General features: G+C 43.6%; 1 protein-coding gene across 1 annotated transcript in view; it reads right to left on the minus strand.

The window, feature by feature from the left end:
- The window catches only part of NBAS (neuroblastoma amplified sequence), a 383,345-nt gene that overhangs the window by 182,393 nt on the left and 186,804 nt on the right, over positions 1-14,148 (minus strand). The window contains exons 36-38 of the mRNA XM_025198082.1: positions 6,604-6,771; positions 5,853-5,966; positions 5,471-5,594 (exon numbers count right to left, since the gene is read on the minus strand). Coding sequence (XP_025053867.1) covers positions 5,471-5,594; positions 5,853-5,966; positions 6,604-6,771 — 406 coding nt within the window. The remainder of the gene's footprint in view (positions 1-5,470; positions 5,595-5,852; positions 5,967-6,603; positions 6,772-14,148) is intronic.

Genomic DNA, 14,148 nt, shown 5'->3' on the forward strand with positions numbered 1-14,148 from the left:
CCGTAGCCGTACCTGGCCCCAACCTTCCCTCTCGGGGTCTCGAACCCCACAGGGCTCAGGCAACCTCGGCCGTATGTGGTCCCACTCTCCCTTGCGGGGTCTGCACCCCCACAACTACCTCCGATGGAACGCAACTCACCTGAAGGTGAGGGCTAGGGTTAAGGTGCCTCTACCCGCCTTTTACCAGGGTGGTAACTGGCCTGGCATTTCCTGGGGGCTCCTACGCCACTGACAGCCCCACCAGGCCACCCACTCCTGGCAGGGTGCAGTTTTAGGTCATGCCCAGGACCAGGAGCCTCCTATCCATCCCCTACAGCTCCTCCCTTACCTCCAGATGATACCAGCAGCCATCTAGCCAGGCAATGTTGTTGCCTGACCTCCAGCAGCAAAACTGTCCTGTTTATATAGGCGGCCCCAGGTCCAAAATGGCTGCCCTCATCAGGCACCTGGCAGCTGTCAGCGCCCGGCCCCTCCTCACCTACAGCCCCCTGCCCCCTCCAGCCTGCCAGAGGGCACCCCGCAGCTGCCAGAGCTATGGGGCCAGGGACCCAGGTGCACAGTCCCCTGCCCCCCACCTCCCAGCAGCATTTGAGCCTGGGCTGCTGCCCATGGGAGGCAACAGCTGTTGCAGTGGAGCAGAGTGTGGAGCCTGGTTCCCCCTTCCCCCCATGGACAGCATGGCTGGAGCAGAGCCTGTTGGGTGGGGGCGGAGGGTGGATGCAGGCTGCCCACTGTGGACTCAGGGCTCCCCACTCTGCTGCCCTTCCCCAGGGACCTCTGCAGCACAGTGGGTGGGACCCAGCATGGCAGGGCAGAGAGGGGCTGGGAGGGAAGCTTACTGCTACTGCTGTGAGCCCTGCACCACCATGGTGAGGCACGCCCTCCCTGCGCAGCAGCAGCAAGAAGCACAGCTCCATGCTGCCACCCCTGCTGCTGCTGGGTGGGCAGGGGGTGCTTCGCCATAACCACACAGGGCTTGCAGCATCAGCAATGACCTTCCCTGTCCCGCTCCACTCTGCTCTGCCTTGCCATACCAGGTTCCATCTGCTGGGCAGCTGAGACCCCTGTGGGGGAGGGCAGAAGAGTAGGAAGCCTGAGCCCATAGCAGGCAGCCCCCTCCCCGCCACCACACATGCCCCACCCCCATACCTCCACCTGAGAGTGCACACAGTAGTGGGGAGCCAGTCCCCAACCACCAACAAACCACCCATGGCTCTGTCCCGCTGCCACCCAGGCCCTGTGGCCATGCATTCTGGCCTTGGGCCACAGTTCCACACATCACCCCAGCTGGGCAGCATCCCCAGCACTGCCCAACTCCCTTCCTCAGTCACAATGGGGGGCCTCAATTCTGATCCTCCCCCTCCAGATTTACGTGCAGAGAGCTGCTCGCCAGGCTACCTGGCAGCCACGTGCATGGGTGAGTGCACACATGCACATGGTGTCCGCTGCCAGCCTGCAAAGGAAAACCCACCATTTTCCATGTGTTTTTTTTTTTCCTTTCAAGGAGAAAATCAGTGCTTTTCTCCTTAAAATGAGAAAATCCAGGTTTTACCGGATTTTTCCATGGGAAACAGAAAACCCAGATCCCTGCAAATCATTAATGAAGATGCTGAGCAAAATCAGGTCTACGACAGAGCCCTGGGGAACACCACTTGATACTTCTTTCCAACTACACATTGAGCCACTGCTGATTACTCATTGAACATGATGAGCCAACCAGCACTTTACAGTACTTTCATTTAGTCGGCATTTCCTTAGCTCGTGTTGATCAGTTACAGCAAACCTCTGCTTGCCTGGGAACCAAGCAGAAGCTGTGAAAAAGGGGGAGCGGGAAATAAAAAGGCAAAAGTGGGGAAAGATAACAATGAGATTGAAGCAAAATGATACATTTAACAACTGAGAACTTCACAAATCACAGCACATGCCGTTCTGTTATTTATTTTACATCTGAATGAACTAAATTGAAGTAATAGGTGGGACCTAAACAAACATGTTCCCATTTCCATATATATATATTTAAATGCGTATGTTAAAACAAATCCCTGGGCAAATGCCCAATCACAAAATTTGAGTCCATAAACAACTGATGAGTTAGAACAACCAGAATCTAAAATACACAACTTGATGGTAACAAGTGTTCTGGATGTACACAGAATTTGCTATTACAAAGCAATATATATTGTTTCTCATACCTTTCCCATTTCTTTAAGTAAGACCAATATAGCTGGAAACCTGTATACTTTTCATATACATGACAAAATAGGTCATTCATATACACAAAATACTGTAGATCTTAATGGAACATGGATGATACGTTCATTGACCAATCCAGGTAGAAACCATCACTATCATACAGGATCAATACACACAAAAATCACACAAAAGCCTATTAACAGCATATAGCAAAGTAGGTCTCAGTAACAATTTGAGCGATGGGCCTTTGTGTCTTCAGACAGCAGATAATACAGGACCTAAGCGGAAGCACTGGAAAAGTTGGGAGTACAAACATCTAGACATCTCAGAAGGCCAGTGCATTAAAAACAATAGATAACTTGGGTACAAGACACTAAAGCAGTACCCAGGGTGTGCTCGTAAACAGGCCCCCCTCTTTGGTAGGAAAGTCACAATGTCCAGTGAAAATCATATACTAATGATGTCACCTAAACACATTTAGTGACTGGTAGAACTGACAAAGTTGTTTTGATCAGTGTGTACAAGGGGGGCTGGGAACCCTGAATACGTTGCATTGGGTAGGGGCCCCACTTTATGTTGGTGCCATATTCAGCAAATAAACCTCAAAGGTGTCATGCCTGAATCTGTATGTCAGGTTCTCGTGGTGTTGTGAGCAATAAACCCCAAAGAGTCTTTGTTACTAAGAACTGGAGGCTGCAGGCTCTTAATTACAACTGACAAGGTTGTTAGTAATAGTAGCAAAAGTAATAGTATCCTGACAGCACATGTGCCAAACTGTGGGAGCCTGATACAACCAGTACCACTTCACACCTGACAGGAGTTCAACAAATACTAAAATTCAAGCTACATTAAGACAGCCTAAAACCATCCTCATAAAATCACTGCTACTAACTTTTCAATACTCATAATTCTGTACTGTATTATGAGGTTATCAAAAACCTGTGAAAACAAGTCATATATCCAGAGTTGGCCCGATGTATACCCTTAACACAAACACGAACTTCTTAACTGGATGGACAGGATCACTTAGCAGTGAAAAATTTATGACTGATGGAAAAAGCTTCATTTCAAGACATTTTTTTACATCTCATGTGAACCAATACATTAATTTGTCATGGCAGAACTCCCCATAGCATAAACTATTAGATAGACATCTTCCTTCAAAGGACACTAACAGCATGGAAATATTTTAATAGTTCATTTCTTAAGCCAGCAGGAGGCGGCTAAAACGAAAAGATGTATACTTGTTGACAGAAAAAGAAATGGAAATGCTCAATTTGAGGGTTTTACTTTTAATAAGCCACTAAATATAATCCATAGATACATTTTAATCTTTTCTTAAAGTTCAAGGAAATCCAGGAATTTTAAATGAGCAACTGTGTGAGCAAATAAAATACTGGAAAACAGCAATCCAAAGACGGTATATTATCAAAATAATACAATACCTGAACTAATTTTAAAAGGAGCGCATATCTATCTCTACAGATACTATGGCACGTGCCATGGCCCCTGACAGATATCCAAGTAAAGGTTTGATGAGATCTGATGAACGACCCCAAAAACAGCACTTTCTGCCATTCTACACGTGCACGGGGAGCTCAGGATCCTTCTGCACGAGCAAGTAGAAAGCTCTCGCAGCTGAGCCCTGCCAGTTGCTTGGGCTCTCAGCCAGGGGGGGTGCATCCAGCTGACGGTGTCCCAGCCAATGGACTCCCCACCCCTGCATGGGCACCCTAGGACTGGAAGTCCCAGCCTGGCCACACATTCAATTAAAGTCATGATAGAAGCCAGCCATAAAGTTCTTACATGTTTTTTGTATAACACCTTTGTGGCTTATTCATTGTTTTTTCACACCATTAATTGAACTAACAATTAATGTGTGGCAAGGTAACAACTTAAGATGTGATTAACTGGTTCATCATGTCTTAAGTGTTCTGTGCGCCAGGGGCCTATATAACATATCACTGCTTCTCATTACCTGTGGGTCAGTGACATTCTTGAAGTCCACAGCTTGACCATTTCTGTTAAGTAGATACCATCCTTCAAATAGTGGCTTGTCCTGCCCATAACAGATCTATGAATACTCTTGGGCAGGGGTTGCCAACTGGGAGTACGCGTACCCTTCGGGGCACTTAAGAAGGCCCTAGCGGTTACATGAGGGCAGTGGGGATGGAGTGCTGCCACACACCACCCCGCGCTGTTGTGCAGGTGCTGCCTGCCCAGCTAGAGGGGGAAGTTCGTATGCAGTGGCTGCCGCCGCTCCACATCCAGCTGCACACCACCCCTCCACCCCCGGTATCTGGTCGCACACCATTCTCCCCTTCCCCCAGCTGGCATCCAGCTGTGCACCACTCTCCCTCTCCCCCACTTGGCGGCCAGGGGTACACTGCCCCATATCTGACTGCCGGGAGGTAAAATGATCCAAAAGGTTGAAAAGCCCTGCTCTTGGGAAATCCAGAAACTTTACTGACTGATTAAAAAGTACTATTTTTTGTATTCTGATCAATATTCTGGTAGACAGCATGACCAACTTTTAAAAAAAATATCAAAACATTACTTCAGAGTACAACATGGCTATAACCAACAACCCATGAACTATATGTAGAGTACTACATATAGTTCATCGGTTGTTGGTTGTTGTGTTGGTGTAAAGACATAAGCAGGCAAAGTTCTTTGGGTAGATGTGATATCTTTTATTAGACCAACTAAATAGCTGGAAAAAAATCCTTTGTGTGGGCGCGCAGTAGGGGGTGGGGTGTCTGGGGCTAGAACTCTGCCAGCCTGCAAGGAAAAAGCCATGGTTTCCCCACATGTTTCTCCTTTAAAGGAGAATCCACTTTTAAGGTTTGTTCCCAACCCTTTCATATATTCTTGCAACTGACTTTTCGGTCACAACCCATGGGTTGAGAAATGCTGATCTAACACACTAGGTAACCTGCCTTTAGCTGACCACAGGCATTCCTTCACACTTTTCCCTCCCTTCTCCCCCCTCCTCCCTGCTTTGGTCTTCCAAGCATCCACTCATTTGCATCTTCACAGACGTCTTGTTTATTTTAGCTTCTTTTCTACCTTGGAAAAATCATAACACCAGCAGAGTCTCCCAATGCCTGAAGGTTGTTTGTGCCTGAAACTTGCAAATAACTTTCCAACTATTTAGTTGGTCTAGTAAAAGATATCACATCTACCCAAACAACTTTGCCTACATATAGCTCATGTTTCTTATCCAACACATGCATGTACAAACACAGAAATATACAGAGTTGAGCACATCGTTTACCTTCTGTAGTTGGAAAGAAGTCTTTTCCCTCACTTTTTGTTTCTGCTAATTTTCCTGTTCTCAGCAGCACTTCTGCAAAGCTTTCCAAAGAGCTGTGCTGGTATGCGGCATAAGTTGCTTCGGACTTTTAAAACAAAAAACATTGCAATTATTTTTAATTTGCATTTTATATAATTTTCTGCATCAGAAACAATAATCAAGTTCATTCCTATACTTTTCTTTTAATTTGCTGCATACGATATCAAATCATTAGTCTGATTTAATTAAGCAATAGTATTGAAACAAAATTACATAACTATAGCAACATTAAAGAGCAAAGATTTTAATGCCTTAAAATGCACTTAATAGAGACCCTTGAACTATTCATGCACTTTAAACTTACATCTGCAATGTATGGATCAAGAATTAGAGACTCATAAAAAGGATGGCAGCCCTGCTTTTCCACTGTGGCATTTGCTCCAGCCCCGCTTTTCATTACATCTCCAAATTCTTGACCCTGAAAGTCGTAAGCATAGGTCAGCTGGACAACAACAACATTTTATTAAAGATCGACAGCCATATATTCAGGTGGTAGGCAAATCTACAGCAAAAATTGCATGTGGAAAAATCACGCAGAACTGAACTGGAGGGAGACACACACACACGCGGCCTTAAATCCATGCTTAGGAGGTCAGCAACTTTGTCACTGGGCCACAAGCTAGAGACTCTGCCTGCTATGTCTCTTTCTATAAGGAAAAATAGATGTTTTGAAAGATAAACAGAACACAAACTGAAAAGAAAGAGACTTAAGTAGAAAGCATAACACTGTTTTAATTGTTTTTTGATTATGTATAGCTGCCATCCCAAAAGCCCTGCAATTTTACTAGCTCTAGACTGTGCTTTTCCTCTTTGAAATGACAGCTCACACAAGAAATAAGGAAAAATGGACTGTGGCAATATGGAACTAATAACAACAACAACAACAAAATCTTAAAAAGAAATACTCTATGGTCCCATACTTGAGTTGGGATCTACTAACAAAAGCATCAATATTTGGCTCCAGGGTTCAGCCAGTAGGTCCCTTTGAAGGAAAGTGACTTATACATTTAATAGTGAAACTACATACAAAACTGTGAGGGTTAGAGTCTCCTTACATGCAATGGCCGCAGGTAAGTTAATGATTTCTTCCACCACTGTCCATCGCTGACAGCATGCAGCATGGCTTTTGTAGTCGTAGTCGTATTAGACAGAACCTTCATGGTTTTAGTTGTTGTCCAATACAACAAGTCAGCAGACTGGTTAGAGGAAAAGTTGCTTTCATCCTGTAAGTATATGCATCACACAATGGCAAGCATTAGAAAAACATGCTTTGCTCTAGGTCTTCTGCCTTGCTAAATCTCTAAGAATATTAGAAACACACTGGCAAGTTTTGTTAATGGACTATTTCACTTATCACGCAATTTAGCAACCAGCTGCAAAAAAAATAAAATAAAATAAAAAATGCAAACACTGGTTATGCATTTTTGAAGCTTATAGTATTCATTTTGTTCAGCTGGTCCCACTGTTCCGTTGAGATCCTGAAGTCTATACAAATGAGTTGCTGCTACATTTATGCTTCAAATCTAACATGTTACCAAACAGATCCCACACATACATACAAACTCTTTTGGCAAAGAACAGATCTAGTCTCAGGAAAGGTATCTTCATGTCTGGTGTTAAAATTGTGGAGACAGTTTTGCAAACATAGGTAAATACATCATGAATCCTCTAAGCATTTAAATGAATACATCCAAAAAAATATTGTGGGAGCAGAGGTGTTATTAATGATTTCCATTCTATTAGGACTAAATTAATTCTTCCTATGTTTTACAGGATTAAATACTACAATATAAAATATACTTTAGTAGTCTATGCCTCATTTGATTATATACCATTGTTCATAACTGCATAACATATACCGGTTTTCAGTTCAGTAACTTGGGACAATTTTGAACAAAAAATGTGGATGGGACTGATTGTTAAAAAATAAATAAATAAAATAAAATAAAATAAAAATATGACTGTCAAAGTAAAATCCCACTCCCACTTAAAATCTGTAACAAAATGCCCAAGGCATTCACCAGGGCAGAATTTTACCCCAGTCAGTTTTAATATCAACTATATGGGAAATACTGATTCCTAGAGTTGCATAACCAAAAAAGGAAGGTAGCCTAAAACAGCCATCTCTCATCTGTATTAGGGGCCCAGTTTCTATGGAGGATTTTACATTGTCTCTTTTCAGGAGCAATTTTGTGCTCACAAATGGTAGCAATTAGCCATCTATCAGATGTGCAATCACAAAACTGAGAAATTACCTACTTCAGAAACTACATGATTATACTTTTTTAGTATTATTATCTGGTAGTTAGATAAAATACTTTAAAAAACCATTATCAGAATTCTCTTAGCAGTCCTGAAGGATTAATTGAAGTGAGCAAATTATTCTTCCTTTAGCTTTCATCTGGTCTGACGCTCTCCATTAGATTTAAAAAAAAATGTAAACAACAAAGACGACATTCAGCATCAAACTTATCTTTGGCATTGAAAAGGCATCCACAATTGCTCTACCTGCAAGAGAATGTGTAAATGCAAGCAGTTCTTGATTATTAATAGTAATAGGAAGATTGAAAGAAGGGACCGCCTGCCAACATTGAACAATCAGCTGGAAATTTCAACTCCCTCTTGACTAGCTGAAAGAATTGCATGCTGAGCAGAACATGCTAGAATCTTTACTCTCACTGAAAATACATTGCAATAGGATATACTTTGGTTCTGTTTAAAGGAAAATATTCCCTCTTGATACTTATTGTGCAAGCTCCTTTTTATATTAAAATGCCATTTCCAGAAAATTCATAGTTTGGGGCTCCTTGTTGTTGTTGCCTCTTATTACATTTTTCACTATTTCCAAATAGATGCTTGAAGATGTCTGATGATGCAGGGGAAAAAAACAACAATTATCCAACTTTTAAACTTAATTTAAACAATGTATATTTTTAAATATAGGCGGCTAAGGTCTATACAAAATGTTATGAGCCAACTTCTCTGCCAGTGCATTATAATGAAATTCCATAGCACCAACAATACTCAATCCACATATACCAGAAGAAAATGTCATCTTTCATGAGTAATTACAGGGTCTTCTGCACACAAATACAAACTTAATCATCTAAAAGGCCATCTGCCATGTTCTTGCAATAGTTATACATTCAATCTATATATATGCTCATTATAAACTTAGACATCCAATCACATTCACACACCTGAGTGCAAAGCAAGCTACTTGCTTTAAAAAGTCTAGATCTCAATTGGAAACTGCCTTCAGAGAGCTAAGGCACTTCAATAAGAGAATATATGCCAAAAATATGATCTCAACCCCAATTTATCTCAATAAATACAAACAAATACATGTGTTTTGCAGAGCAGGGCCTTTGCAGGGCTGCTTAATTCTTGAAGAGCATGAGATGACAAGCTGTTTGACAAGCATGGGATAGCATTTTGAACAGACAACTACAAATCCTTAGTCTTTATTCTTAAATTTTAGTGATTTTCCCTAGTTCTATTTCTAAGGAAAATAATTTTGAAATCATTACTTTAACAGAATCATAAGCTATAAAAGTGTTTACTGCTTATGAAACAATTTATCTTTTTTTTAACAAACCTAATCATATAGCTACCAGTAGTTATTAAAGTAAATTGTGTGGATTTGAATGTAGAAAATTATAAAAAAGCCTGCCCTAAACTTAAGCTAGGGACAGAAGTTACACATAAACCAGTTCAAGTGATCAGAATCTGGTTTAAACCTGTAACAGAACATAAGTTCAGTTCACATAAACCAGTTTCAAAATGGCTGAAACTGGTTTAAGATAAACCTGGTTGAATATAGTATCAGACTTGGTCAAACTGATTTATGAAACTTCTGTCCCAGGCCCTTTCCTGGTTCAAGTTAAATCACAGTCCTTGAGCATCCCAGCATGCTTTCCAGCCCTGGGCTGGGCTGGGCTGTCTGCTCCAGCAGAGAAAGACTGGGGGGAGGGAATGGGGGGAGGGGGCTACTGCCTCCTCCCCCACCAGGCAAACACCAACTGGGGTCTGAGGCCAGGGAGTGGGATTAAACACGCCTTCCCCCACTCCGATTTACTGCTGGCTGTGATTGTGGACTAGAAATCCCAGAGGCACCTGGAAGGAGCCTTGTGTCTAGAAGCCAGAAGAAGTGATGAGCAACCCTGTGGTCTTGCTGATGTGATTCTGGACTGCAAATCCCAGAGACCTTGGGGCAGCAGGAAGAGGAAACGAACACACAGTCCATTATGGTTACATGCCAGAAAGCCATACTCTAGCACCCCCCAGCTTGTGGCCTGAGCCACTGCAGACATGTGACTGCATTTCCTGAATCAAAAGTAAATGTGTGTCCAGTTATTTCTCAGTTTAATCCCTGTAGTTTAGATTAATTTGCAAAGACTGAATCAATTCAGCCTCAGGCTTTTTGACTGTCTGTACTTAGCTCATGTGACTAAGATGAGCTAAGAGATGTGTATGTCTGAACTTCAGATGAGAATTCAAACTGGAGCTAGTCTATCAAAGGAAGAATAAAACAAGAATTATAATTTTCAATCAGCCTGAAAATAATGAAAGAATAAATATGCATCAGAGCCTTGCCCACATGTCATATTTTGGTGTCTACTAGTCCAGGGGATAGAAATTAAACAAACGCCCTCAACACAGGCCTTGAAAATGCCTGTCTGTATCATTACTCTTCTGTAAAATATGGAAAGTACTGTTAAAGCCCTGATTTTGCAAGCAATTCTGGGCATGCTGAAAACAGCACTAAAGTTTTCATGTGGGCATAAGGACTGGACTCTATGGAGCTGCACTTACAGGACAAGTGTTTAAATATGATTTTGCTACAGGCAATTTAACAGAACAGGTATTTAAAGAGTCTTTTTTAATACAAGAATCTATGCCTTTTGTATGTGATGAGTAAGCAGTAAAGTCATTAAACTGAGAAGCTTCACTCTTGCCAAGATAAATGGGAGCTTTGTAGGAAGTTAGATTAAGAGTTTGGTAACAATCAAGTGACAAATGAACTCCTATTGAGAACTTGAGCTTCTCCAGGAGTGGCAGACATCTGCTTATTCCAGCTAAAATGTTGGCTCTCCTACAACAACCATATTAAAATATCTCCAGTTACCACACTAATTAGTCAGTCACAGTGAGATAGGAAAAAGGTACAACTATCTTGAGTGAAGCTTAACCTTTTCTTCAAAAGCTTCAGAGTTCTTGATTCTTGCCACATTAATTTAATGCCTCCCTCATGATGAAGAAAAATCCCTCTGCAGCTTGACAGTGTACCATATTTATTTGAATATAAGATGACCTTGATTATAAGACCCACCCCCCCAAATACTTAGATTTTACCTGTAGAAAATTTATAGATTTGTTACAATTTTCCAGGTATAGAATCTAATTATTGAGGCTTACGTTGAATGTGCTCCCCTCTTGTGGCTACAGCAGAGAAAATATACCGAGGCGGGGAGGAAAAGTCAGGTGGTGCCTTTGCCTCCTTTTCCCCAAATTTTTTCCCCTACAGGTGCTCCCCTGTAACTCGCAGACCCTGCTCTCCCTGTGCACATGGAAATGAGGACCAACTCTGAAAACACTGAAAGATGAACTGATGCATTTTATCTTTTTTTTTTAAACTGATTCAAGTTTTAGCACAGGTACTCTACAAACATACTTTTAAGCAGCACTTTTGTACTTCCTTATATGGAGCACAAATGGTGCATGATATTAGTATAAAGCCAAAGGGTTCATGATGTACCATACAGTTCAATGGGCTGGGCCCCACCAGAGACCACACCATTTGAAGCCGTGGTGACAACAGCTCAGAACTGCTCAGTTTCCATGTGTAATCCAGATACACCCTTCAAAAAGGATCCAGCTGCTAATTAGCCTCCACTCATGGCTGGAATTGTGTGTGTTTTGTCATAAGTCCTGGGAACCTCCCAAAATATATATGCAGATGACATGAAGAGCAACTTGATCCGGTTTTACCTCATGGAGGACAGGGCAACACTAATTGTATGTGACAGGCTTAGAGAGGGGGCAACAGATGGATTCTGGGTGACCCTGTTTGATGATGCCTGCCAGACATTTAAGGCTGGTGAAGAAACAGGAATCATTAGAAATGGGAAAGAAAGGTGCAGCTCAGCTATGGGAGTGCAGAGGAAATTGAAATGTATTCAGTGCAGTGGCTCACCATGACTTCACAATGACCTGGCACTGTGATGGAATGAACACAATGGGCAGTATATCACATCTTATGTAGATGGGCTGCATAGGCCTATCTTTGTCCTAAATTCTCATCAGCATCTTGGCCATTTTGGCAAAGTTCAAACGTAGCAAATATTTGGCACCAAGGGGAGGATATCAGGTTTGGTTCTGGCCCTCCCACTGCTGGCCTGGTATTGCAGTAGGTGCCAGTTCCCTGCCAAGGGAATACCTGCCTGTTTTTTTGGTTTTGTTTTTTTTAAGGTGTCCCAGGGACGTGAGAAAAGGCAAGCCGGAAACCACGCTCGCAGAAAAACCTAAGATGAACAAAAAATAAAAAAAACTTACCTCTTGCAGGACGTGGGAGGAATGAGCTAGCATACCAAGGAGAGACGTCCATGTGGTTCATCAGCCATGCCCATCTACAGCTGGGGCCGGGTGAAGTCAGGAGGAGACGCTGCCTGGTGGAGATAAAAGCCGGCCCCAAGAGAGTGGCAGGGCGAAATCTGGGAGTGAGAGGAGCTGCGGGGAATTGCGGCAGCGAAGGCATCCAGCACCGACAAGGAGCCGAAGAGCCGGTGAGGAGGCAAGTGGCAGTGGTAGCAGTGGCTGCAGAAGTTCCCCACTCCAGGTGTGGTCAACACTGGTGGGGATTAGAAGGTCTGGCGGAGAGGGCGGCAGCAGCAGGAGCCACCGAAGGACTTGACCCCAGTGGCGGACATTGCCAGGACGCCGAGCCAGATGCTACTCTGGGAGGAGCTGAAGAAAACCCCACCTGGGCTAAAAGCACGGATCCGAACCCGATGGACATGCTTCTCTAGGGCCCTTGATGGGGGGGAAGGAGAGCCAACGACTCTACGGTTTCTCCTTCGCTTTTCTTTCTTTTCTCTCCTCTTCTGACCCTTTTTCTTTCTGGTTTCATGTCATCCCTGGTATGTCATAGCATTCCGTCAGTGTAGGGTTTTTTTTTCCTTGTTCCTTTTTCTTGCACTGTTCTATTGCTTTCTCTGCTAAGCGCAGGCTTACTTCATTCTCCCTTGCTGGGGTTTGGTAGCCAGAGACCCAAATAGGGGAATTACGGGCAACACAGAGACATGACAGTGACCGGTGGCATCCTTTGTGGTGCACCCGGGGTGTCAGAGAAAACATCTCCTGAAGCAGAATGTTCCAAGACCCTTTTGGTCTAGTGGAAGTCCAAGACATCCATCCACAAAAAAGGAAGCATAGGAACTGAGGAAGACATCATTTTAAGGGCTAGCTGAAAAAGATCCTGAGGCTTGTCTTGAAGGGTGGCGCGTGGCCGGGGGGTAGGGAAGGTTGGAGCCCCGTGTACATCCGCCAAGAGGCGTGACAACTCTGGAGGTATCCTCAACAGGAACCCCTCCACTGAAGATCTATCCGAGGTTGTGGCAGGTGAGTTTGGGGCTTTTCCCAGAAATGATCGAACCTCTCTGGGGGTCACTCAAAGCTACTTGGCACCTAAGACTAGGCGCCCATGCAAAGGCAGCGCAGGAGCGTATCATCGAAAGGAGACAGGCACATAAGGGCTACATAAAAAAGGTTCCCATCAGCATGTGAGCCCAATATGGGCCATGTGTTTTATAGTAATGCTCGGTGTTGGCTGTATTTTACTCAACTTCATAGTTGATTTCCATTAGTGAGCACATGCTGCTTTTGGCATCAGTTTAATGACAGACTATATATTTAATGAAGTTTCCTTGTGTGCAACTGTAATATGAGGAGCTTTTCCCCCCCATGCTGAATAGGGAAGAAACCTAGTCTTATAGTTGAGTAAATATAGTACATACAAAGATTTTGGGATCTCAGAGTCATAATCGACTCCAAAATGAACATGAGTCTTCCATGCGACGAAGTGATATCATGCACTAGCAGGCGCATCACAAACAGGTCTAAGGAGGTGATACTACCCTTCTATGTGGCTTTGGTAAGGCCGCAGCTGGACTACTGCATCCAGTTTTGGGCATCACACTTCAAGAAGGATGTGGATAACCTTGAGCGGGTACACAGGAGGTCTACATGTATGGTTAGGGGCTTGCAGGTAAAGCCCTACAAGGACAGATTGAGGGACCTGGATCTCTTCAGCCTCCGCAAGAGAAGGCTGAGAGGTAATCTTACGGCCGTCTACAAATTCACTGCGGGGGGAGGGGGAGCAGAAGAGCAAAGAATAGGAGATGCTCTGTATACCAGGGCACCCCTTGGGGTACCTACAAATAATGGCCATAAACTACAGAGGGCGGATTTAAATTGGACATCCGGAAGAACTTCTTTATGGTAAGGGTTACCAAAATCTGGAATGGGCTTCCAAGGGAGGTGGTGCTCTCCCCTACCCTGGAGGTCTTTAAGAGGAGACTGGACAAGCACCTGGCTGGAGT

The sequence above is a fragment of the Alligator sinensis genome, unplaced genomic scaffold (assembly GCF_000455745.1).
Source record: "Alligator sinensis unplaced genomic scaffold, ASM45574v1 scaffold130_2, whole genome shotgun sequence".
Lineage (NCBI taxonomy): Eukaryota > Metazoa > Chordata > Crocodylia > Alligatoridae > Alligator > Alligator sinensis.